The following is a 23047-nucleotide window of genomic DNA, read 5'->3' on the forward strand; positions in this document are numbered from 1 at the left end:
TTCTTTGATTTTGTTGATGCGGTGATCATCAATCGAAGTCGATGGTTGTCCGGAGCGTTCCAAGTCATTAACAGGTTCTCGGCCTTCTTTGAAGTCTTTGTACCACTTGTAAACATTTTTTTGAGACATAGTCTCTTCACCGAAGAACTTTTGCAACATTCGATACGTTTTAGCAGCAGAAATATCATTCCGCAAACAAAATTTAATAGCACTTTTTTGCTCAACAAAATTAGACATCGTGAAAATCGCCGAATGCACTTTTGGTACTTCAGAAACAAGCGTAAACAAAAAAAAATAATTATGAGTTTGACATGTAATTTGGCGCAAATGTTAATGACATTCCTACCAACTTAAAATTAAAAAAGATTGGACGATACGAATAAGGCGGGAAGTTTAAATTAAAAATTCACCTTACTTTTTGATCACAGTAGTGTATATATATATATATATATATATATATATATATATATATATATATATATATATATATATATATATATATATATATATATATATATATATATTATATATATATATATATATATATATATATATATATATATATATATATATATATGATATATATATATTATATATATATATATCAGGGGCGGACTTAAACCCCGTCAAGTGCTGCAAGTGACGGGGTAAAAAAATAAAAATAAAAATAAGTATTATGACGTCTAACGCCCGCCTAATAATAATTGCCGATCTATATATTTTTGTTAGAAAATATAATTAGAAAAAGTTTATAGTGAAAACTATGCTTTGCGGACGTTTGAAAAAGTGTTTTATAAAAATTGCTTATGTAAACTATACTTTGCAGGATATTAGAAAATTATTTATAAAACTTGCTAATGTAAACTATACTTTGCAGGATATGAGAAAACTATTTTATAAAACTTGCTAATGTAAACTCTACTTTGCAGGATATGAGAAAATTGGATAAAAGTTCATTGGTTTACGCTATTAAAAGTAACAATCTGATTCGTTTAAAAAAAAAACATGTTTAGTGTAAACTATCCTTTGCAGCATTTGCAGCAGTAATTTGATTGGTTGCAAAGATCGATAAACAACTCAAAAGAACTCAAGGAACTCAAAGAACTCCGTTCTATAAACAAAGTATTTCCTTAAATTTTTAACGTTTAAGCATGGCTTACAACTTGATTGATGATGTACTTAAAAGATTTAAAACCGATAATCTTGTCGATTTAAATACATTTTATGAAACTTTATTGGATACATATATTTACAACAATAACAAAAGGGTTAGTAACGAAGGTCTTTTAAGTCGATATATTGATGGCACAATAAGAAGAAATATATGTGCCGAAGTTTGTATCCCTTCTTACTTAAAAGACAATAAAATGCATTGTATTGCTCTAAGGTAAGTCACTTTACTTTTTTTTCAAAAATAATTATCTTATTGTATTTTATTACAATTAGTTAATATGTTTTAACACAAAATTTAATACTTTTTTTTAAAAATATTTATTGTTAATACCGTATTAATCTAATCTATAACAAATTACACTCGTTGACTAATCAACATTTAATAAGTGTCAACATCGTCAAATGATTTTGACATGTATGTATATAATATGTTCATGATGTATAAATTATATTCCTACATGTCAAAATCATAAGTTGGTTTGTCTGAATTCTTGACTATTGATTTGATTTATGAATTTGTTCAAAAAGCAAAGATTTTTTACTCAATTTTAAATTTATTGATAAAAGAAGTTTAGCTCTTAAAAACATGAAGTAAATATATATATTTTTTCTTAAGGTCTGAAGCATCTGGAAGTTGTATGTACAGCTCTGCATCATTATTTTTTGTTGCTGACAATACACTGATGAATGTGTTAAGAGTTTTAACGTCCCTTGAAATTTATATACATGCTGATTATTACTGTAAGCATCCTTTATTTTCAAAAATATTTTCTGATTATAGTTCTCATTTTATTAATCTCAAAAGTTTGTTGTGTATGTCAGTATCTCATTCTGCATTAGATTCTGGCTTCGAAAATAATAATATTATTAAAGCTGAAGCAATTGCAAACTGTGAGAGTACAGAAAAATGGGCTGGTTTTTTATGTTTGTTAGGTTTATCATCAGTTCTTTCTTGTAATATTGTTTCCTGTTACCCAGATTTCGGTGTTGAAAAGTATAAAATATTTTTTAACCAAGAGATCTCACCACGTACTCCCATTAAATGTTATTCTCCATTTTACATTTTGTTTTGTTATGATGGGAATTTTCAGTCTGGTACATTTCAGCATAATCACTATGTCCCACTAATTTTTATTCCTAAAAAGCGTAAACTTTCCAGTAAATCAGAAACAATAATTTCGAAAAAGTTGCTGCCAGTCTTGTCACCTAATAAATTTCTAGATACAAAACAGACCACCATTGATCAAGTTGCTACAATTGTACCCAGCACAGTAGCCAAAAATGCAAATAAAAAGCCCTACTCTATCCTTACATTCTTTCATAAAACAAACCCAGACTTAGAACCTACTAGTGCAGTCTTACAAAATACATCTTGTATTCTAAAATCAAATAGATTTTCTTCTCAATTAGCAATGTCTTCTTCTCAATCGACAACATCTTCTCAATCATTAACATTAAGTAAAGATGTTTCTTCTCACTCAAAGACATCTAAGGACAGTGTTCTATCAAAATCTTTTTTTACAAAATCTTCAAGCATCAGGAAAGTACCTAATTTTTATAATAATAATATTGAATGCCCTTCGAACATTATTTTACCACCTAAAGAAGTACTAAATGCTCTCCAGTCTTTTGAGCAAAATGATGTTGCTTTCTTTAGACAAAAGGTTGAATTTTTAACTGACCATGAAATTTTTTTATTAATTAAAAATATGTTTATTCCTAATAAAGATTACATTTTCCCAAAAGATTCTGGTCGTCAGTTTAGATATCTTTGGTTGAAAGAGTTTTCTTGGCTGAGATATTCTAAAAGTACTAATGGTGCATTTTGTTTGTCTTGTGTATTATTTGGCAATAAATTCAAACTAAGATCACGTAAGTTAACACATTTGTATTTGGAGCCTTTCAATAAATGGTCTGATGCTATTAGATCATTTTCAAATCATGAGTCAACTAAAAATGGTTTACATGCATTTACTATGCCTGTTTTTAATATTTTTTTGAGTCATTCCTCAGGCATAAGTCAACCAATAAATGTCATCATTGATACTAATGTAAAAGAAAAAATAATAAAAAATCGCCAAATACTTCGTCCTATTGTTGATGCTATAATTTTTTGCGGTCAAACCAATACACCTTTGAGAGGCCACAGAGATGATTCACAATATCTTCCAGAGGCTGGAGAATATTCGAAATGTGGAACTGGTTGTTTTAATAAACTTTTAAATTTTGCTGTACGCAATGGAAATGATGTTTTAGGCTCTCATCTTAATAACTGTTCAAAGAATGCCTCCTACATTTCGAAGACTTCACAAAATGAAATTATTAAATGCTGTGGTGAAGAAATTAGTGAATCTATACTATCTGAAGTTCGCAAAAATGTTTTTTTTTTCAATAATTGCAGATGAAGCCTGTAACTCATCTACTAAAGAGCAAATGTCATTAGTTTTACGATTTGTTGATAGTGATTTCAATATCAGAGAAGACTTTATTCAATTTATTCATTGTAGTGAAGGAGTTAAAGGAAAAGATTTGCTTAATGTTCTTTTAAATTGTCTAAGCAACTTAAATCTAGATATAAAAAACTGTAGGGGTCAGGGATATGATGGAGCCAGTTCTGTCTCTGGGTATATAAATGGTCTTTCTGCTCAGGTTCTTAATATAAATTCAAAGGCTTTGTATACACATTGTCATAGCCATCGACTGAACTTATCAGTTTGTGAATCGTGTAATGTCCAATTAGTTTCAGAGGTTTTTAATAAAGTTCGCGAACTTTCTTATTTTTTTAATTATTCAGAAAATAGACAAAAGTTTTTAGAAGCTAGCATTTTAGAGCGTGAACCTCAAACGCATAAAAAAAAATTAAAAGATATCTGTAGAACTAGATGGATTGAGCGTATAGATGGTTTAAACACTTTTCTTGAGCATTATTTATCTATTTTCCATGCTTTATGTATCATGGCTTCCCCTGAGAGTTCTGTTAACAAAGACACACAAAACAAATCTTCTACTTTTTTAAATTCCATTGGCACTTTTCAATTTGTCTTTACTTTAGTTGTGACAACACGTGTCTTTGATTTTACTTTACCTGTTACTCAGTTGCTGCAATCAAAAACTATTGATATCTTAGGCGGTTTGCATCTTATTACAGCTCTTAAAAATACATTTATTTCCGTCAGAAATGATATAGATAGTTTTCATAATAACTGCTATGAAGCAGCATGTTTGCTTTCAAGTAAAGCTGAAATTTTTGTTTTGAAACCAAGAACCTGTTCTATTCAAAAAAATCGTTTTAATGTTCCATCAGAGTCTGTTTCAGAATACTTTAAAAGAGCTGTTACTATCCCTCTTATAGATCATGTATCTACATCTATATCTACAAGATTTAAATCAGAAACTGTAGCTGCATATAAAGGGTTATCAATTATTCCATTTAATATTATTTCTTTTCTTAAAAGACCCAAAACCCAATTGTGTTGGAGGAAGCAGTTTGAAATATTCTGTGATTTTTATATAGATGATTTCCCTAATATCAGTGCCTTGAATGGGGAACTAGTTCTTTGGGAAAAATACTGGGAAAGTTTCTCTGGGACTATTCCTGACAATATATCTTTAACTCTTAAATCGATATCATTTCCTGGATTTGAAAATATTAAGATAGCTCTAAGGATACTTGGGACACTTCCTGTTACTTCATGTGAGTGTGAGAGGAGTTTTTCTGTTATGCGTCGGTTAAAAGACTATACGAGAACAACAATGTCAGAAGATCGACTTAACGGTTTGGCATTAATGTATATCCATCAAGAAATTGTTCCTTGTATTGATAATGTTATCAATAGATTTTCTATAAAAAATAGACGACTTGATTTCAATGATTAGTGTCTATACTGTTTATTCTAATACACACCAACAACTTCAGAAATTTTTGTCTATTATCACCTCTCTTCATATAACAGCTAACAAATAGGCATGGAAACCCCTGGAAAGGCCAAGACTTCAATGGTGTCCTTAACAGGACGGGTTAAATGTAACCCCATACTTTTGTTTGGGATTAGCTATATGATTAGTGGTCAAAGTTCAGGCAAACGTTAACCATCTCTTTTTGACCATCTCTTTATATCATTTTCTAATTTAGCGACAATAAAATAAAAAATTAAAAAAATTATTTCCAATCAATTTTCTCTCAATCAACCTAATAACATTCATAAGTTTTTGTGCCACTTAAATCAGTTTTTTGCTGTAGTTGTCAAAACCATTAGCTTTCTTTTTATTTGATCAAAAATGATCTTCTTTCTTGTTGTTAAGGCTTAACTTGGTATGTCTTTTTTTTTTTAATCTTGTTATATAAGAATATATATAACTTTTTATTACACGATGTATATAAATCCATTTGTATTTTTGTCTTTGTCTTTTCAGTGCTAAATTTTTCTTTCTCCGATTGTCCATGTCCGGAATAAATATATTCCTAGACATGCTGATGAGCCCTGATATTGGGCGAAACAATCATTTGTTGGTTTATATATTTTTTATATATTTATATATAAAAAAAGTTTCAAAGTAAAACTAAGATATGGGCTTCTCAATAAAATAGCAAAAAGAAAATCCCTTTAAATCCTTTAGCCCAAAGGCAGGAGGATTTAGGGGATACATAGGGGGCAGGCTATGGGAGCGATGGCCCCCCTTAAATGTTTTTTTTTATAATAATATTTTGTAAAAACGTAAGTAAATTTGGTATGCTGTTTAAAAGTGGCATAAAATTGTGTAGTCTAAATTCTTTTTTTTGGGCTTGCCTGCCTAAAAATCGTTAAACCTGTAAATCTGTAAACCTGTCAAACCTGTATATCGCCCCCTTTAATCGTTTGGATCGAACGAAAAGAAAAATTTGCCCACCCCCTTTACTACATGGTCGGGATCCGCCCTTACTCCCCCCCCCCCATTTTTTCTATTTGCTTTGTGGGCGTAGTTGCGTCACTTACAACATGGCGTAAGGCGCATTTTTTTGACGGGGGAAATTAAAAACCTGCGTCCGCCCCTGTATATATATATATATATATATATATATATATATATATATATATATATAATATATATATATATATATATATATATACACTACTGTGATCAAAAAGTAAGGTGAATTTTTAATTTAAACTTCCCGCCTTATTCGAATCGTCCAATCTTTTTTATTTTTAAGTTGGTAGGAATGTCATTAACATTTGCGCCAAATTACATGTCAACTCATAATTATTTTTAACCAAGAGATAAGTACCAAAAGTGCATTCGGCGATTTTCACGATGTCTAATTTTGTTGAGCAAAGAAGTGCCATTAAATTTTGTTTGCGGAATGATATTTCTGCTGCTGAAACGTATCGAATGTTGCAAAAGGCCTTCGGTGAAGAGACTATGTCTCAAAAAAATGTTTACAAGTGGTACAAAGACTTCAAAGAAGGCCGAGAACGTGTTGATGACGAGAAGGAATTTAGTATATGGCACAAGAGACGCTAGCTCTTTAGAGCAGCGCCCATTATAGTATTTGTATAAAGAGAAAAAGAAGCAACATTACAACGATGTGACAATGGTTGAGGGTTTGCTGCGAGAGCATAACCTACTATGTTTACATTTCCTTTTTGCACGTTATAGAAAATATAAAAGAGAAAGGACATCATTTGAAGATCCGCTCCAGATATATCAGTAATTTTCCATATAATGACGAATTTGAGATTTATAAAGATAAATAGAATCTTGAGTAAGAAAGTGGAGAGCACTATAAAGAGATGCATCCTTATCCAATGCTAATTTTGCAATGGATTTAATATATGGTTTCCAAGAAAGATCGGAAGTAAGAATTAAACCTAGAAGACGAAGGGTAGATGTCTCATCGAGTACATTACCGTTCATAAATATAGGAAGATCTTGATTGTTGCGATAACGATTGGCTAAACAAAAACTGAGTTTCGTTTGATTTAAAGTTCACCAGCCACTGAAAATCCCATGCTGTAGCAGAAGTGAGATCCTTTTCAAGCTCAAATGCCCCTTCCAAACAATCAGAAAGTGTTGGCTTCTTATCAAGACAAGAATAAATGGTAGTATCATAAGCAAACAATGCCACCTTAAATGTGAGAATTTCTGGAAGATCGTTAATGTAAATTAAAAAAAGGGGGGCCAAAGATAGAATCTTGAGTAACCCCTGAAGTTACAGGAAATGAATAGTGCTGTCCATTAAGGACAACGTTTAAACTACGATTGGTAAGTTTAAGAAATTGATCGAGAATATCATGCTATCAAGTTGTTTGATATTCTCAATCAATAAAATATTCATCTTAAATATATCACGGAGCTGAACGATAGAAAAACCTTAACATTTTTTAAATGTTAATATTGCCGACAATAAATAAAGCGATTTCAAAATCAACAATTTTTTAAATGTTTTATAAAAAAAACAAATCTATAATATTATTTAAAAAATAATAACGTTTAAAGCAGAAAACGATTTAAAAATAAGAATCTGCATAAAAATTTGTTGATAGCAAAACAACAACGCCATAAGAACTGATACTATAAGTGATCTTTACACTATGACAAAAAACACGTCAAAAATGGATTTAAATTTGTACGATCAGCAATGGAATAGCAAGAGCGCTACAATTTTTTTATGGCATCTTGAGTTACGCTACTTTAAATTTTTCCGGATAATTGCTTTTCCACAAAACTTCCATTTAGTTAAATAATCTACTTAAAATACTTGACGTGAGTTGCACTTTATTTGTAGACGCTTGTTTTAAATAATGCTTTAAGAAGGCGATTCTTGTGAATCAATTTCTACCATAATTTCGTTATGCCTGTTAAACAGTTTAAAAGGTGAATCGTAACCTGCATAAATCAAATCCTTTTCATTATATTTTAGACCGGCTTTATCAAGTGCATCTGTAAGCTGCTTACGCTGAAAAAACATGTCTTTATTAACACCCATCTGATAACCACCAAAAACTCGAACGTACACTGCAAAAAACGTTTTGTGAAATTCACAAAAAATTTGGTTACTTTAACAAAAACATTTGGTGAATATTTATGCACCAAAAGTTTTTGTTAAAGTAACCAAATAATTTTGTAATATTTATTTTGTAAATTTCACAAAATGATTTTGTAAATTTCACAAAATGGTTTTGTGAAATATTTTTCACCAAATGCATTTGGTAAAATTTACCAAAAATATTTGGTGCATAAATATTCATCAAATGTTTTTGTTAAGATAACCAAATATTTTGGTAAGATATTTTGTAAAATTCTGTAAAGTTACTTTTTTTGTGTGTGAAAGTTAACCAATAAATTTTCTTTATTTTCAAAGACAAAATGAAACTTTAAATACATCTCAAAAAAAAGAAAGTATATGTAATATAACTATAAAAAACAAACAATTATTCCATTGTTATTATTATCGTATAATTATCTATAATTTTATAATCTATTTTTTTTTATTTACACATAATGCAATTATACAGTTAACTTAAAGATTTAACTCAGAAGCCAATTCACTTGCTTTCGGACATGATACGTCAAAATCTGGGCAATTAAAACAATATATATATTTTTGTAAAAACATCCAAGCTGGAAAACTCGCAGTATTGTATTCCTTATTCAAGATCTAAAGACAAATAATTGAGAATGATAAATAATCATCAATAAATTCTTTACGCAAGAACGCAAATATCAGTAATAACATTAAACTCACTAGACGTTATTTCGTCTGACATATTTTCCGTGAATTTTTTCCCGAAGTTCACAGAAAAAAAAAGTCAGACAAAACATCGTCTATAAACTCACTTGAATCAATTTAAACGAAAAATCCATTGCTTTCAAGGGGGTTTCAAATGACCATCTGTGGTTGTTGTACACAACAACAGCAATGTTTGGTGGTACTGCATAAACTAAAGGTTGAAGTGTCAGCTTCAGGTCATTATACAATATTCTAATGTTATCAATTGAATGCTCAGCATTTTCAACTGACTGAAAAAAACAAATAATAGTTAAGAAATGTAACATGATTATTTTAATCACATTTTTGTAATTTTAGTAGTTTATTTATATTTAATATACATACATTGGCTAAAAAAAGAAATGATTCGCCACATTCTTTAACACTAGGAGTCCAGGATTTTCTCTTTGCTTCTTTACATAAATATGGAACGTTTGCAGCATGTCAATCGCACAATAGCCAAAAGAGCAGCAGTCTCTTCTTCTACCCCTATATTATATATTATATACATATATATATACATATATATATATATATATATATACATATATATATATATATATATATATACATATATATATATATATATACATATATATATATATATATACATATATATATATATATATACATATATATATATATACATACATACATATATATATATATATATATATATATATATATATATATATATATATATATATATATATATATATATATATATATATATATATATTTATATATATATATGTATATATACACACACACACATGAATGTATAAATACGATTTTTCTATTATTGTCAGTTTGATGTACATTGGTAATTTTCCAACTGTCAATCTGTCAGATTGCAGATTAACTGAACTGGCATTAATATATGTATGTTAATCATAAATTTCAATAAAAAATAAAAAACTAACCATCTTGCATAGAATGTTTCTTAGCAACTAGGCCTATCAACTTTTTTGCATGTAATGGGATTTTTTGAAACATAAAGTTGTTGCAATGCTCGTAGTTTCTTTGCATGCTCAACTCAGTAAAATCGATATTTACCTATAATAAAAGACATTATTTTGTATTTCTGTGGTAACATATAGTCAGTAATGTATGGATATATGTAATAAAATATAACCAATATTTAAAGTATACCAATGCATCTGCTTTTAGATCCAAAAGAAGTTTAAAATTCGGAATGTCTTTGGTGCCTAATTGAAAACTTTTCAACCTAAATTTCGAAGTTGATTTCCATTTATGGCACACTTCAGTCCATGGTTGATTATTAAACTTAAGCCAATTAAGGTCATCTTGAATTTCTTCTTCTATATAAATTTTTAAATGTTTAATAAAAAACTAAAAATGTTTCTAATTATATGATATAGAATAATACAAAGATGAATGCTATCATTTATCATTATCTATGCTATCATTTTATCAAATCATAAATTATCAAACAAAATTTCTGACTGTCAATCTGTCAGATATATAATATTTATATATATAGATACAGATATAGTGTTGCAAAAAAACTTGTTTTCTTGCTGTTGTGTTTTTTTCATCCATTTTTAAAGCATTTTTTGGGTTTTGGTGTAGGTTTTTTGGATTTTTATCAACTCTTGTGGTATATTTGTTTACTAATTTTGTGTAAGCATAGTTTTTAGCAAAATATGTAATAAATTTTTTATCTTTATGAATTTATGAGAAAATGGCTAAACAGTTATTTATTTGCTAACTATTTTTTCTAGATTTTTGCCTTTTTTTTTTTTTCTTGAAAAAAAAAAAAAAATTTTTTATTATTTTATTAATTTTACTTATTTTTCTTTACTTGTAAGAATTATTAAATTTTTTTTTTCTAATTAATTTTTTAATTTTCTTTTTTCACTTAATATAAAGTAAGTAATTGAACAATTGCTAAACTAAAACAACACTGAAAATATGATATGCTAAATGGAGGAAATAAAACAAGTATTTAATAACTATCACCAAAAATAAAATTTAAAATCATTTTAATGTATAAAAAAAAAAAAAAAAGTAGTTTTTAAGGCAAAACCCCAAAAATACCCACAAAAAAAAGAAAACGAAGCCCTCAGTTTTTTGGGCCAAATAACGTTTTTTTGGGCAAAATAAAACAAGAACCAAAAAAAAAAGACTTACATCTTCATAAAGATATATATAAAATTTATTAAAAATATAAAACATAATATACTATTTATTAGTGATGTACCGATTAATCGGCATCGGCATCGGCTTAATCGGCCACTTTTTGTACAATCGGTATCGGTATCGGCATCGGCCTTTTTTTATTAATTTACCGATATGCATTACCGATGGCATTTTAATACTTTTATCCTGCATTTTGATAATTATTAAATAATAAATAATCTAAACTTTATGCATCGCTTAGAATTTTTAGAAAAATTGTTTATTTTGACTTTGTTTACAGGCAAGTTTATTTATTTGGGTCTAAGTATTTGTTTACCAGTATGGATTCCATGAAAAAATTTACCCAATTTAAAGCTCTATGACTTTATATCTTCAAAACTTTAATAATTAGTTAATTCATCGGTATCGGCATCGGTATCGGCCTTTTCCTATCCATCGGCATCGGTATCGGCATCGGCCAAAAAAGTGTTATCGGTACATCACTACTATTTATAATAACTAAATCATATAAAGCATACCATCACTAATATCATGTTCTTCAACTAATTGTTGGTCATTAGAACTTTTTAAGATACCAACTGATTTAATATTTCGCCATGTGTTGCGAAGCTTTTCTGTCAACTTTCCACCAGCTATAGTTTTTTTATTTGTAGGAGCAGTATACCATGTTTCCTAACAAAGAACGAATTAAACATAAATAGCTATAACTACAATTTCATTAAAAATCATACAGATCACTTTAACACATAACTCTGAAAGTTACTTACAATCTTTTCTGAAGGAAAATGTGAAATAATGGCATTTGCTGATACACAGACATCTGCATTAGTTGGACGATTTCTATATATATATTCTATATATATATATATATATATTCTATATATATATATATATATTCTATATATATATATATATATATATATATTCTATATATATATATATATATATATATATATATATTCTATATATATATATATATATTCTATATATATATATATATATATATTCTATATATATATATATTCTATATATATATATATATTCTATATATATATATATTATATATATATTCTCTATATATATATATATATTCTATATATATATATATATATATATATATATATATATATATATATATATATATATATATATATATATATATATATATATATATATATATATATATATATATATATATATATATATATATATATATATATATATATTCTATATATATATATATATATATATATATATATATATATATATATATATATATATATATATATATATATATATATATATATATATATATATATATATATATAAATACAGCCCTCGGAATTAGAGTTGGCCTATCTGCCGACCTTAAAGTGATTTAAGTCGCCGATCTTATGCCGATCTTGTTTCTATTTTTTATGGTGAAACCTTTGTAAATAAATGTTTTTGCAAACCTGATGCCGACCTTAAACAGTTTAAGGCTGGCAATTTATTGCTGAATTAATTTTTTTAATTCCGAGGGTTGTAAATAATATTTAAAATCTCATAATTTTTTTACTTACTGCAAACCTTTCCTTTGAATGATATGGTTGACTACTATGCCAGCCAACTTGCTGCGTAAACTAAATGTTAGATTTGAAGCACTTAACACAATCATTCCATCTGTGCAAGAATTTAGGATCGGGGCTAAGCCATTCTGTTAAATTCATAAATAATATTTCAGTGTTAATTAAACAAAATATAACTTATAATTAAAATTATGATGATTAATGATATGTTAACAATAATGCTAATTAAGTATTATAATATTTTCTTCCACAGAAATTATATAGTTATAGTTAAACAATATAAAGAAAAATATGTCAAACCTCAAAGAGAGTATTGCTTTTATGATGAAGTACAGTTTTTGATACAGAAACTACTTTACCAGTTGAATCTTGGAATGGCTTAGCTTGCTGTATGCACTGCTTTTTCATCGGGCTCATTACCTTGTTATTGAAGTCTATTTCGCTTCGGCTCAAAATAGCTGGTTCTATAATCAAATAATATCATTATTGACATGGGTTGCAAACAGTAATACTAGTACTGTGAGAATGAGAAACATTATTACATAAAAAAATCAAGTGTTTTAAGTATACTCTTTTAAAATATTTAAAAACGTTAAAGCCACTAATAATTTATTTTTTTAATATGCAAGGCAAATACCAAAGGTAGCATCTCCATTTTCTTTTGTACAGTTTTGAGGTTCAACTAACATGTTAGACATACTGAGAGAAGCTAAATATTATTTATAAAATATTAGGTATATTTTTGAAAAAATCTTGTTTATGTAATATTTAAAACCTAAAAACCAGTAACAAGTAATTTGAGTTTATAATGATTTGCTTTTCATTACTTTCATCGCTTATTGTAGCTATGTGAAGTTTGAAACACATGACAAAAAATTATAAAAATAATAACTGTACTGGAAATTGTATTCTGTATTGCATTGCTCTTAGAGAAATGAGCTAACTCAATATCTTCAACAAGATTGAAATTGTCTTCCACTAAAGTATATAAAACATTGTGTTATATGTAATATTTCTATAATTATTAAGAAATATTATTATATAAAAATACTTGTTAAAAATACCTTTATGTAAAACTGGTGCATGATCACAATAGGCACACAAATCAAAGTCTTTCTCTTTTGTGTATTCATCACAATCACAACCTGGTTTGAGACATTGCATTCTACTTCTCCCTTTTTTATCCTTCATTTTTAATGACACTATAAAAATGAAGAAAAATAAAGTAAAAGAAAAAAAAAAGTCATTACTAGAAATTTGTATTACATTATATCATTTATATAAATTTATTTGGAAAAAATAACTCTAAATGACTAAAAAAGCCGAAAAATAAAATAATGAAAATTTATCCTTTTTAAAGTTATAGTTAAACTTATAGTATACTATAATAGTGTATAGGGTTATATATTATAATATAAAATGCACCAATAAATAGTAAATGAAAACTAGTCAATTATTTAATGTAATACAAAAAAGTAATTGATTGTTTTGAAATAAATACCATGGCCGTCAACACCGGTGGGGGCCATTGCATGGGGCAATTGCTCCTGCAATGCCTGATTTTATGTATTCAAAGCATGTTGACACGGCAGTGTCGATGTACTTTGAAAACATAAAATCAGTTCACTAAAAACAGAAAATACAAATACATTTATATAGTAAATATATATTTGTTTAAAACTTCAAGAAACAAAATAAAGAGCAGGATTGAAAAGCTTTTTTAAAAACAAAATAAGCTTTGTAAACTAAATTATAAATAAATAAAAAATGATCAGATGGATTCAGATGGCAATAACACCTTACATACTACCTACAAATACCTATTTAGTTTCAAGTAAAGACATTGTTTAAAGAATTTTAAAATTTTCATTGTTTTCATTTGACATTGTTTGAAGAATTTTAAAATTTATATATTTTACAAGTTATAGTCATTTAAAACTTGTGTCACAGAAAGAATAATAGATTCCTTCAATCGCACAAGTTTTAATGGTTATAAGTTATAACCATTGAAACGTTATAACTTATAACAAAAAATGTAAAATTCTATAAACTTAAATGTTTACCTATAAATATTGTTTATAGGTATTTATATGTAAAGTATTATTGCCCCCATCTGAATATTTTCAGTTTTTTTTTAATTTCCAATTTAGTTTGCAAACGTCATTTCTCTTTTGAACAACAAGACTTTTCAATCTTGCCCTAAAGTACATCAAATAATTATATAAATGTTTTTTATTTACAAAAAAATTAAAAAAATTTAAATGCTACAAAATCAATAGTTATATTTTGTGCATTAATGAAACGTATTTATTTTTATTTAAATTTCGTAGTTTTAATGGCCAAGGTGAGATAATGTTATCAAAGTGAGAGCAATTTAAAACAATTAACTCTGTTTCAATGTCAACCTCAAAAGCTTGCAAGTGATAGCATTCAGTTATAATAAACAACTTTTGACAAATAAAGTAAAATAAATTAGTATCAGATACGAAAATTTGTTTGATTACACAAAATGCAAGATATAATTCTTCAACTGCATAAATAACGACATCACCAATTTTAAAGTTAACGAAGTTAACAGAAACACTCTTTGTTTGGAAAATTTCTCTGTACAACCCATAACTACCTATCAATTCTGATATAGTTTGTCCATCAATCACATGGCAAAGTAAAATAGGAACAGTTTTAGCAACACAAAATTCATTATTTTTTAAGCCATGTTTTGCCATGAACCGAGTTGACTGATCCATTTGGTGTCTAATAGCTACTGTTTTGCAAACATTTTTGAAATTTCCCACAGATGAAGCAGTCCGCTTAAAACCTCTTAATTTACCTTCACAACGCATTACCCACATATGACTTAGCGGACCAAGCATTTTAATAATACGTGGATAATGAATAAGGTTATGAAACTTCAATGTTAAGCCACACTTAAACACAAAACAGTATTCCTGTAAAAATTCAGTGATGAGAGAACCAAAATACAATAAATCAGGCTTGCTAAAATGCAAACCAAATGAGTAAAGGACAATTTGTCTTAACAATAAAAAAACAACCCAAACATTGTCATCGAAAGGAACTAAATCTCCAACTAACAAAGGAAAGCTTAAAACCAAATTTAGCATTTCAATTGCACCAATATTAATTGAACCATTTTTTATTTGATTATCAGTGGGACATGAAGGGATTGATGAGTGATCGTATGAAAATTTTTTCATTCTGCTATTTATGTCACCTAGACTGAAGAATTTTTTCTGAAATACTAGATAGTTTAACATTTTTTGAAAAACATATTTGCAAATGCCTTCTAACAAATCGTGCATAATATCACAATAAATATTATCATTAACATGAAATGATGGAATTTTATTAAAGCAACACTTTTCCTTTATACCATTGAGGGAACAATTATGTAAAGAAACATCGTAATTGTAACATTCTTTAGTTCTAAGAAGAGATTCAGATTCAACAAAAATACTGTCAAAGTCTTTACGTTTCATTTTGCATATTCTGCATGGGTATGTGGCAGTAAAACTTTCCACATAACCTAACACTCCATTTAAACCAAGATTGTCACCGATAATTTGAGCAAGAACAACATATATTTTAAATTCATTACCATCTATTTTTATAGTAAAGCCTTTTGTTTCTAATTCTGTCATTTCTTTGATGTATATAGAAAATGCATCTTTATTTGAATATTTAATGCGATTAGAAGAATAAATAATTGCACTTAACAAAATATTCTCAAGTTTTGAGTTATGTAGTGGTTTTAAACATTTTAGAATTGTACACAAAGCTCCGATTTTGTGAACAGTGCTATGTGAACCTAATGGATTAGCAGTTTCTAAATCATCAAAAAAACAAAAAACTGGAATTATAAAAGTATTTTGGGAATGAACATGTTGAAGACGTAATTGATGATTTTTCCACAACTCTCCATCTTTAAAGTCTGAAACTAAACCATTAGTAGACGGTTTTAAATTACTTCTTATTTCATCAAGTACACCGGGAAGACAAAGAAAAACTTCAAGACACTGCTTTAATGAAACATATTGCCCTGTTGCAACACAAGTTGAGCAAACTATTCCTTTAGATGTTCTTTGAGTGCTTATAAAATGACCTATTGGATATGATTTTGGTTTTATATAATATCCTTTCTTTTCAAAATAATTTGTTTGTTTATGCAAACTTTCTAAACCTTGAAAAGGTTTTTTGAGGCGTGAGATATTTTCAAAGAAATTATTATGTTCCTCATTTTGGAGCCCGTGTTTGTCAAAAATTACTTGAGTCTCATTACTAATTCCTGTTACAATTAATGACACAAAGTCTGAACATGCATCCACAATTTTTAATATAGTGGTTAGGGGCAGATTAGAATAACTTCTTAGTTTAGAAATAAAATAAGCGGAATCTTCAAAAATACCATCGATTTCATCAAATTTAATAAAAAACTTTGACATATTATCTGTGCAAACAGGTTCGTTATCGTGAACAGCTAAAGACAAGTTATTTGAATATAAACATCGTTGCGTAATATCTACTTCTTCTAAATTAGGTGTTTGAAAAACTTCTTGATGAGATTTTTCAATATGTTTTGTAAGACTTTGAAAAGAATTATATTCCATCGGACAACCATCCTGTCTGCAAACTAATCTTTCGCGATAACTATGTTTGTTGTGAAAAACTTTTAAATGACATTTATAAGAGTTGGTGGTGCTTGCAGTATATTCACAATAAGCACAGTTAATCATGATTACAGTGAAATAATTAAAATTTTTCTTTTCAGTTAAAACAACGATGCTTGACTATTATAAATATAAAAAATGGCGAAAAATCTTTTTTTTTTCTCCTTTTATTTGCCATCCCGTCGCGCATTTGGTGAAAATAACAAACATAATTTTGTAAATTTAACCAAATAAATTTGTTAAACTTTGCGTGAAGACAAAACGCAAAAACATAATCAAACCAAATAATTTGGTTAAAATAACAAAATCGATTTGGTAAAGTTTACAAAAGATTTGGTATATTTTACCAAACGGGTTTGTAACTTTTACAAAAACTACTTAACCAAACATATTTGGTTAAGTTAACGAAACAAATTTTTGCCGTGTATGCACAAAATTTAGGATAATTTTCAAGCTTCACAGCATCTGAAGTAGGTTTTGGTATATCTAAGCCTGTAGGAGGAACAAAAAAATGCATTTTAATGTCCCTAAAATTTTCCGGCAACGATTTTACTGAGACAAGAACAGGTGTGGTCATTGGTATTTTAACGTTTTGATCATTTTCTCCACTGATATATTTGAAGAGGTTTTGAAACATTGTTCGAAACGCTGTAAAACAAAGATAAATTTATACTATATATATATAAATATATATATATATATATATATATATATATATATATATATATATATATATATATATATATATATATACACACTAACATATACATACATATATATATATATATATATATATATATATATATATATATATATATATATATATATATATATATATATATATATATATATATATATATATATATATATATATATATATATATATATATATATATATATGTTAGTGTGCGTGCGTGCGTGTGTGTGTAAATATAAGTATGTAAGTTTATATTATACTATATATAAACTTATATACTTATATTTACATACACACACACATATATATATATATATACATACATATATATAATATATTATACATATATATACATATATATATATATATATATATATATATATATATATATATATATATATATATTTATATATATATATATATATATATATATATATATATATATATATATATATATATATATATATATATATATTCACAAGGGTGTTTCAAAAAACATTATATTTGAAATATATATGCTGCTAACTTCTTAATGTGTTCTATATGATAAAAAAAACACTTGATTTAAAATTTTTTTTAATAAAAAATATTTTTAAGGGTCCCCTTAAAAATTTTTTTAATAAAAAATATTTTTAAGGGTCCCCCAAGATCCTTTAACATATAACGTGTTCTTAATATTATTTATAAAAAATAAAATAAATATGTTAGATTCAAAGCATGAAAACTGGAGTTTCTAAACTAAAAATGGAAAAAGTGTATTTTTACTGACTTTTTTTTCGATAAGTTTTTTTACAATACATTTATAATTTTTGGGACTATTTTTTTATAATATAATTATCATTTTTTATTATATACATCCACATACAATGTAGAAGTATATGAATTAATACATGTATGTATATATATATATATATATATATTATATATATATATATATATATATATATATATATATATATATATATATATATATATATATATATATATCATACACTTAATTCGGACTATTCGTGATCTCGTACTGTTTTTTGAGGTCTTTTCGGCAAAAAACTTCGCTTAACTAGGACTTTTATTTTGAATTGCATATAAGTGCATATAATAACAAAACTTCCAACATTTCAATAAAAATTCCAAACTTTAAACGCTCGAAAATAAAATACTTTCGCGTCAAATATTCGCGCGTAATTACACATAGATAAACATTTTCACGGAAATCTTTTGATTCAGTTAAGCTTTGATTAAATTCTATTTATTAATAACTATTACATTAAAAATTCAAAAATACCAATTAAAATTCAAAACTTTGAACGTTCAAATTATTTTTTTTCATTAATTACTTTTGCGTCAAACATAATTCAATGAACAAAACATTTTCAGTGATATCTTTGATTCGGTTATACTTCAATCAGCATTTATTTACAATGTTGAAGGTTGCTAAAGGAAAGCTGTCAAGTAGAACTATAACAGAAAAATACAAAATACTAAAAGAACTCGACAAAGGAGAATCATCTGTATCTATATCAAAGAAATATGGCATTCCAAAGTAAACATTGTCTGGATGGTCAAAAGAAAAAAACACAATATATTCAGAAGATGAAAAAACTAAAACTTCTGCGAAAAGAGTGCGGATGCGTGTCTCCCTAAATGAGGATTTGTTTAAGCATGTTGTATGTGGTTTTTAAACACCCGACACCAAAACATTCCTGTGTATGGAACCATTTTCAAAGTCAAAGCTTTGCATTTTGCAAAAGAACTTGGTTGTGACAACTTTCAAGCATCCGATGGATGGTTTGATAGATAGAAAAAAAGAAACAATGTATAGTTTAAAACAAAATCAGGTATTTTATAAATTTATTTTTTCATTGATATTTACATTTTTTTCAGTCATTTGTCTAAAAAATAATAACAAACATGGAGCTCTCATTTCTATTCCATCACCCATAAACCAATAAATTATCAATCCAATTCTTTTGTTTTAATTTGTTTAAAGTCATTACAACGTTTTGGCTTATTACCACGCGCTGCATGAAAAGCAAATAAAGTCCTAAACCATAGCTAATAAAATTTATGCTGATTTTAAAGTTGCTTTTCTTATTTTTTATAGGTGAAAATCAAGATGTTACTAATAAAATGACCGCTCTTTAGAGGGAAAAAACTTTGCCGACAATATTGTCTCGTTATAACTCGCGTGATATATTCAATGCAGATGAGTTTGGTTTGTTTTATGAAGCATTTCCAAAAAAAAGTATGCATTTGAAAGGTGAGAAATGTAGTGGAGGTAAGAATTGCAAGATGCGAATAACTGCGCTTGCTGCAGCTGACGTGTGCAGAAAAACTTCCAATGTTTGTTATTGGGAAATCAAACAAACCCCGTTGCTTTAAAGGAATTAAAAGCACTCTGTCATTACCGTTCGCAAAAAAAAAAGCAGGATGACCTCTGGATGAACTATTTGAGGATTGCTGGAAGCTGGATGAACTATTTGAGGAGTGGGTTAGACAAAACAGCAGAAAGTTTGCATTAGAAGGCTGAAAAGTAGATTTGGATATTGATAATTGCACCGCCCATCCGAATATTGAGAATCTTAAGTTGGATGATTTGGTCACACTCTACTTTGGTCTTACACTCTACTTTGGAATCTTAAAGTGGATAAATTGGTCACACTTTACTTTTTCCCCCTAAATACAACTTCATATTTGCAGCCGATGGATCAAGGAGTCATTCGATCGTTGAAGTGTAAGTACCGAACTAATTTAATTAACAAGATCATAAATGCTATTGATAATGGAAAAAAAAGGCCTTAAATCTCCATACTTGATGCAATGAAAATGCTTGTTCATTCTTGGAATGAAGTTTCAGAAACCACTATTATTAACTGCTTTTGCAAAACAGGATTTACGGAAGGAGTAGGAGTACCAAACAAAGATGAAGAATATTTCCATGCATTATAAAATTCAATTGATCAGTTACGTCAGCGTGATGAGGATCTTGTTCCGGAAAATTTTACTTACGAAGATATGTTAACAATTGATGAGGACGTTTCGTTAACGGGAGGAGTGATGGCAGATGAAGATATTGTTCAAGATATTATTGAGGTAGTTAAAGAAGAAATGAAAAAAGACGAAGGAAACGAAACATCGGATGAAACGGTGACAACAAAGCCAACGACTAAAGGAGTTTGTAAAGCAATTGATACCCTTGTTAATTTTTTGATGTTTACTCAGAGTGGTGAAATTGGAAGAGTAGCTTTGAATGCTTCAAAGCTGTTTTTAAAAGGAATTGTGCGATTTTTTTCGTTTATAGTATATATTATATATACAAAAATATACATTTCACATAAGATTATATTGTACTATATATATGTAGATAAAATTTATATATCAAAGAACATTCGATAAGTCTCGAAATCTCAATAAGTTGGACATTTTTAAAAAGTCCGACTTAACGAGAGCTTTGCTAAATTTGAAGATTCGCTAAGTCGGACAACAAATATATACACCTTCAGAGTCCAAGTTAACGGGATTCTACTGTGTATATATATATATATATATATATATATATATATATATATATATATATATATATATATATATATATATATATATATATATATATATATATACACTTGTAAAAATGCACTTTATTTTTAGTTAAAAAAAGTCATAGTTTTTATGCAACTAAATCTAAAATAATAATTAATTAATGCAATTAATGATGAGGTCTTATTAATTAATATGTCATCAATATAACATCAAAATAATATAACATCAAAAAAGTTTATAATATAACATCAGTTTCATCAATATCAATCAATAGTTTATAATAAAACATCGTTTAATAGTTTATAATATAACATCGTTCAATAGTTTATAATATAACAATAGTTTATAATATAATCATCAATAGTTTATAATATAACATCAAAAAAGTTTGTATTATTTATGGAGGTGAATTAACAAAAAATATATATATATTATTATATATATTTTATATATATATTTATATATATATATTATTATATATATACTATATATAATATATATTTTATATATATATTATTTTATAAATATATATATATATATATATATATATATATATATATATATATATATATATATATATATACATATATATTCTATATAAATGTATATATATATTTTATTATATGTTCTTTAACAGTATCATTAATAAGGACAAATCTTTTATTCAACCTCTCTTGTATGGTTCAGATTTTGTCACCTCACCTCAAGACAAAGCTAAATGGTTTGCTAAAAACATTTCATTAATATGTATTATCTATAAATTATTATCTCTTGATTCCACTAGTTATATTCTACCTGATATAGCCGACAAACAGGTCGATCAATTGCTTGACATTCATATCACTCCAGCTTTTGTATCTAAAGTGACATCCTGCTTAGACTCTTTTACAGCTAGTGCTCCAGACAACATACCTGTTATAGTCTTGCAGAAATGTTCTCCGAAGCTATACTATTGTCTATATTTTCAAAACTATTCAACAAGTGCTTATCAGAGTCTTGTTTTCCAGCCTGCTGGAAAGCGGCATCTGTTACCCCTATTTCCCAAAAATTTGGAGAGAGATCTGATTCATCTAACTACCATTAATTTGGCTAGGTTTTTGACTCTTTAATTAACAAACACTTAATCACTCATCTTGAATCTAATAACTTACTTTCTGATCTTCAATATGAATTTCGATCTTCTCATTCTACAGCTGATATGCTAACAGTATTAACTGGTAGGTTTTATCGTGCATTAGATAGAGGTGAAGAGGTTAAGAGTCTTTTCATTTCTAAAGCTTTTGATAAAGTTTGGCATGCTGATCTTCTCCATGAGCTTTTTTCTTACAGTGTATCTGGTAACATTTTTAAGATTAATGAATTTTTCATTTCTTATTGTAGTATAAAAGTTGCCCTTGATGGACAGCACTCTTCTTCTTATCCTGTAACTTCAGGGGTTCCTTAAGGTTCAATCTTTGGCCCTATATTCTTT

General features: G+C 27.3%; 4 protein-coding genes and 1 long non-coding RNA gene across 6 annotated transcripts in view; 3 read left to right on the forward strand and 2 right to left on the reverse strand.

Moving 5' to 3' along the window:
* The first annotated feature begins 929 nt into the window (after positions 1-929).
* On the forward strand, positions 930-5332 carry LOC136079604 (uncharacterized). Its single transcript, XM_065795646.1, has 2 exons — positions 930-1387; positions 1790-5332. Exons 1-2 carry the CDS (start codon positions 1152-1154, stop codon positions 3576-3578), a joined length of 2025 nt encoding a protein of 674 aa, XP_065651718.1. The 5' UTR covers positions 930-1151; the 3' UTR covers positions 3579-5332.
* LOC136079231 (52 kDa repressor of the inhibitor of the protein kinase-like) lies at positions 3607-5049 on the forward strand. Its single transcript, XM_065794954.1, has one exon. It carries the CDS (start codon positions 3607-3609, stop codon positions 5047-5049), a length of 1443 nt encoding a protein of 480 aa, XP_065651026.1.
* A 2366-nt stretch (positions 5333-7698) lies between the features above and the next one.
* The window catches only part of LOC136079606 (heme-binding protein 2-like), a 28037-nt gene continuing 12688 nt past the window's right edge, over positions 7699-23047 (reverse strand). Inside the window, exons 2-3 of the mRNA XM_065795648.1 lie at positions 17764-17987; positions 7699-8164 (exon numbers count right to left, since the gene is read on the reverse strand). Of these exons, the coding sequence (XP_065651720.1) occupies positions 7961-8164; positions 17764-17987 (428 nt within the window). The 3' untranslated portion in view covers positions 7699-7960. The remainder of the gene's footprint in view (positions 8165-17763; positions 17988-23047) is intronic.
* On the reverse strand, positions 8598-13877 carry LOC136079605 (uncharacterized). 2 transcript variants are annotated; one of them, XR_010638072.1, is made up of 11 exons: positions 13719-13877; positions 13552-13632; positions 13292-13363; positions 12955-13118; positions 12649-12782; positions 11854-11926; positions 11605-11758; positions 10076-10245; positions 9847-9979; positions 9269-9412; positions 9050-9174 (listed from the first exon to the last, which is right to left on the reverse strand). XR_010638072.1 is itself a non-coding variant. In XM_065795647.1 (10 exons), the coding sequence occupies exons 1-10, from the start codon at positions 13843-13845 to the stop codon at positions 8675-8677; spliced, it is 1296 nt and encodes a 431-aa protein (XP_065651719.1). In that variant the 5' UTR covers positions 13846-13877; the 3' UTR covers positions 8598-8674. The 2 variants fall into 2 exon arrangements, 1 of the variants encoding a protein (XP_065651719.1); XM_065795647.1 differs by lacking the exons at positions 9269-9412; positions 9847-9979 and adding an exon at positions 8598-8812 and having other exon boundaries at positions 8992-9174.
* On the forward strand, positions 19407-21379 carry LOC136079006 (uncharacterized). The gene is made up of 2 exons (XR_010637855.1): positions 19407-19874; positions 20141-21379. It is a non-coding gene; the product is annotated as an uncharacterized LOC136079006 (long non-coding RNA).

Source organism: Hydra vulgaris, chromosome 04 (assembly GCF_038396675.1).
Source record: "Hydra vulgaris chromosome 04, alternate assembly HydraT2T_AEP".
In the NCBI taxonomy this organism is placed as follows: domain Eukaryota; kingdom Metazoa; phylum Cnidaria; class Hydrozoa; order Anthoathecata; family Hydridae; genus Hydra; species Hydra vulgaris.

Excerpts from the sequence above, each read along its gene's own strand:
- LOC136079604 (XM_065795646.1), top strand. The coding sequence starts at position 1,152 with ATGGCTTACAACTTGATTGATGATGTACTTAAAAGATTTAAAACCGAT. Across the intron at positions 1,388-1,789 it reads ATGCATTGTATTGCTCTAAG|GTCTGAAGCATCTGGAAGTT; the intron begins GTAAGTCACTTT and ends TTTTTTCTTAAG.
- LOC136079231 (XM_065794954.1), top strand. The coding sequence starts at position 3,607 with ATGTCATTAGTTTTACGATTTGTTGATAGTGATTTCAATATCAGAGAA.
- LOC136079605 (XM_065795647.1), bottom strand. The coding sequence starts at position 13,845 with ATGAAGGATAAAAAAGGGAGAAGTAGAATGCAATGTCTCAAACCAGGT. Across the intron at positions 13,633-13,718 it reads TGCACCAGTTTTACATAAAG|TGGAAGACAATTTCAATCTT; the intron begins GTATTTTTAACA and ends TATATACTTTAG. Across the intron at positions 13,364-13,551 it reads AATACAGAATACAATTTCCA|CTTCTCTCAGTATGTCTAAC; the intron begins GTACAGTTATTA and ends AATAATATTTAG.